At 39.1% G+C, this 3,944-nt stretch overlaps 1 protein-coding gene across 1 annotated transcript in view; it reads right to left on the bottom strand.

The window, feature by feature from the left end:
- Positions 1-2,506: 2,506 nt before the first annotated feature.
- The window catches only part of NDUFA9 (NADH dehydrogenase (ubiquinone) 1 alpha subcomplex, 9, 39kDa), a 25,622-nt gene continuing 24,184 nt past the window's right edge, over positions 2,507-3,944 (bottom strand). The window contains exon 12 of the mRNA XM_009324362.1: positions 2,507-2,783. Within this exon, the coding sequence (XP_009322637.1) occupies positions 2,613-2,783 (171 nt within the window). The 3' untranslated portion in view covers positions 2,507-2,612. The remainder of the gene's footprint in view (positions 2,784-3,944) is intronic.

Raw genomic sequence — 3,944 nt, 5'->3', positions numbered from 1 at the left:
GAGCAACACCCTGCACAAAGGTGTTAAGTGCAAGCCTCGAGTTGACAAGTTTAAAGGACCTTCAGTACTTTGCAAATTGCAGATTGGCTTAAAAACTCTTGCAAGCTGAGAAACTAGGGATAGGATAAGAAGGAAGATCTTCTCATTGATTAATGAGTAGGGACAAAAATCACTGATGAAACTGAATTATAGTAATTTTGTACTCTGGACTGTATTACAAAATAAGTGAGGTGGTTTGGGTTTTTTTTTTGTTGTTGGTTGGTTTGTTTTGGGTTTTTTTTTTAACATTCAAGACCCCTAAAGAAATTGCTTTAGAATGATAAATAATGAGAAATCACACTGTAGTTTCCACAAGGTAGGAAGCAGAAGTGCTATGCAAGGCAAAGTATTGTGGAAAACAAAACTTGCAGCAGCAGAGCACTAATGTGATACTCCACTTTACCAGTATTCCTATCTGATGTGGAGCAGGCTGCTTAAAGCCAGCTTTTCATGGGTATGCATCACCTGCATGTTCTCCATCTAATGGTTGTCTGAATTAAGATCCTGTAGGAGTAGCCTGTGGTGCAACTGAAGCCACTGGAAAAGCTGTGCTTTGAAGCTGGGGGGGGGGGAACCAAAACCCACTGCATTACAGTAAGCATTCCCAGAATTGGCACCTAACATTACAGCATTACCTTTGACAGGGTTTTTTTTGCCTCAAGTTTACCATCTGAAAATGGAAACTGCTTGTTAGCCGTGCAGGACTATCATGATAATTGCATATCTCTGTACTCTATGTGCACTTGTGAAACAGTTCAGAAATACTACTGTTTTCACAGCAGGATGTGAATAACATCCAATAAATCAAGATTAGGGCCACATATAAGCACTAATGAGGCTACTTATTTAAAGTTAGGATCTTATGGAAAAAAGCTTGCAGTCAGAAAAATAATAAAAGTTAAGGATCAAATTATTAACAATATGCACTTCACTTCCAGTTTGTCCTAGCTTTTGAATGTTTGAATTGGCAGATTTATTTTAAAATAACTGAACTTCTGTTATCAAAAGAAAAATAAACAATCCATGAGAGCCAAACTGAATATGTAGTAGGCAGGATCAAAAAATTCATATTACCACAACAGCCTACCTCTTCCTAACAGAGTAAACATTAGCAGCAGTAGGTTTTATGTGAAAGAGCAAAATGTGGAAGCTGTTGAAATCTAAGAAACACTTTGCCCAGGAGTTTCACAGTAGTTTGGCAACAATACAGCAACAGTGAGATTCTAATCTTTGGCTCCAGCAATCAGTGTGATTTAATCAAGACTTCTTTGCTCTCCCTAACCTTGACCTTTTTGTTCTTTTCAATCTCTGTGTTCTCTCTTTCCTGCTCTCCTTTTTCATCACCTATTCCATCCCATTCTCCACCCCAGATTTCCCCTCCATTAGGCTTCTACCTTTGATAACCATTTGTCCAACTTGTCCCAGTTCCTTCCCTCTGATTTCACTTCCAACAAAGGCAAGTAGGAGGAAGCTTGGAGGTGAAAACACAAAATGTTCTGTTGCTCATTTTATCCCCTCAGCCCCAGTTTAAAACCAGTTTCCCCACCAATCTCAACTCATCCTAGTTAATGTGATTTGTCCTACTCCCAGAACTATCAGCTCACTCCTCAATTCAAGAAATGTCTTCTTTCACATCTTGAAGCCATCAGAACACTGCACATAGAATAGATCTCTGCTCTCAGTTCTGTGTACAGACTTACTCAGCTCTAAGCTTCACCCTAGCAAACGTCTCTGCCAAAATTTAACCAAAAGCCTCCAGCAACCCTTTGGATATGGAAACAGAAAGCACAGTTCTTGATCAAATTCAAGCAGGGATCTGTCTTTGATCTTAAAATGATTGAAAATATTTAATCCTGAAGCAAAGCTTATCTCTCTTACCAAGAGAAAGACGATGTCCCAGCGCATAAAATCTTTGAGCATCTAAAAATAATTAGACTTTCGCATTTAAAAATGGAAGAAATGACATGTTTCCTCATGTCTATGAGCCACAGCACACATAAGTATCACAAGAGATCAGATGACACGCAGTAACTTGTTTACGACGCTCCTTGACCTTATAAACAGCTTGTGCCATTTTGGTTGGCATTTTCTATAATAGTTGTGCTCAGGACAGAAAACAAAGCTCAGACGAGTCAAGAACTTAAAAACGGGGCTTTATCTGAATTATCTGAATAGGTGGCAGTACCAGCAATCCCTATTGGAAAGGACATGTTCTAGGCCACATATTCCTGAACTGCAATGTTCTTCAAATCACTTGAGCACTTTCTAAAGCTCAGCGATAGGCTTGCTTTGACAGCCAAGGGCGAAACTGACTACTGTTAAGACACATTCCCTCCAGTCCCAACCTTCAAAATATTACAATCTTACCAGCTAAGCAACAATATGTAACTTGCTTCCGTGATCTTTTAAAGAGAAAAATCGCGTTTCAATGACAGTCTTCCATAACTGAAAAGACAACACTGGTGAATATAGTTTACATGATTAATGTATTTTACTCAGTATGTACACAGTTCTCCAAACAAATTGGGTCATACAAAGGCAGTTTAAGAAGCGTTAAGTAACCTTATCAACTGTTACATGGGATATGTCTTAGCTGGTTTTGCTTCCTCCAGCTCAGCATCCAACCAGCGGTATCTGCGGTGACGGCGCAGAACTTCAATTGCTTTTTGTTCTAGAGATGTTGGTTGAATACCCAGGTCTTCCAAACCAGGAAGGTCAGGAAATGTCATGTCTGTTGTGTGAAACTTTAAAAAGAAGGGGGGGGAGGGGAAACAAAGAGAGAATTAACTTGATAGAATAAACAGCATTACACCCAATGCAGTCATTCACATACTAAAAAAAAGTATTGTGTACTTACACCTGAGGCCACTTTTCTTCCTTTATGGAAACAAACAAGCATAAATCCATAGTACTAGAAACATTTTAATATGTCTCAAAACAATTTTCTACAAATGGCAGCTCTTGGGAAATTCTACTACAATTTCAAGGCTGCTGACGTAAGACTGTTTCCCCCACGAAAGAACCCCGCAGTACAATACACTGCTGCATCTCAGCCAACTGTGTGACGATCCCAGTTCCTTGACTGATTTTGGCTCAGTGTTTTTCCTTGGGAGGAAGAAAAGATTAAATGTGGCCCTACAGAACTACAGAGTAATTATACAAGGTATTGAGTACCCAGTGTACTTCGACAGGAGATACAGATGTTCTGCATCTGGCAAAAAGTCCTTCAGGCTTCAGATTTAGATTCAGGAATAAAAATAGCAGTGAGACATGCAGAAAGTGTCTTCATTTTCTCTCCATCAGGTATACATTATCGGGAAGATCACTGCATTGTAACAGCAAAATTAGGCCAAACTTGTAAGGGCATCTTTGAACTGCAATTATATACATTCTGTTTTGTCAAGAAAATGTACGTTAAATTATCACCTTTGGTAGGTTGTTTTTTTTTCTGTTCATGATTTAGAACAGGGTCCTGTACAGGACAAATATTTAATTCTATTACCATATTTGCAACACATATGACCTGTATCTTAGCAAATGGGGATTTCTCTTATGCTATTATTCCTTGAAAAGGTCTTTAAGTCAACCACATCTAATTTTGTGTGGATTTGTTAAGGATGAAAAGCTGGGAAAGAGGAACAATCAAACACAGAAGTGACATGGAGAAACTTGCCTGTTACACTACCCATGATATAGCTCAATTGCAGTAGTTTTAGTGATTTGGTGCAGGTTTATTTTATGAAATGTAACTCTATAAACTATGAAGACAGCTAGAAGTAAGGTTTTCAGGAGGTTACGTCTACATCCTGGGTCAATACAGCCAACAGAACTACAATGCCAACTCTCTCTAGTATGGGGGATGAGTCAGTGGTTTGGGGGGGGGGGGGGGGTTTGTCCGAAGCTGT

Source organism: Pygoscelis adeliae, unplaced genomic scaffold (assembly GCF_000699105.1).
Source record: "Pygoscelis adeliae isolate BGI_AS28 unplaced genomic scaffold, ASM69910v1 Scaffold65, whole genome shotgun sequence".
NCBI lineage: Eukaryota > Metazoa > Chordata > Aves > Sphenisciformes > Spheniscidae > Pygoscelis > Pygoscelis adeliae.
This window is presented reverse-complemented; position numbering and strand designations above follow the sequence as displayed.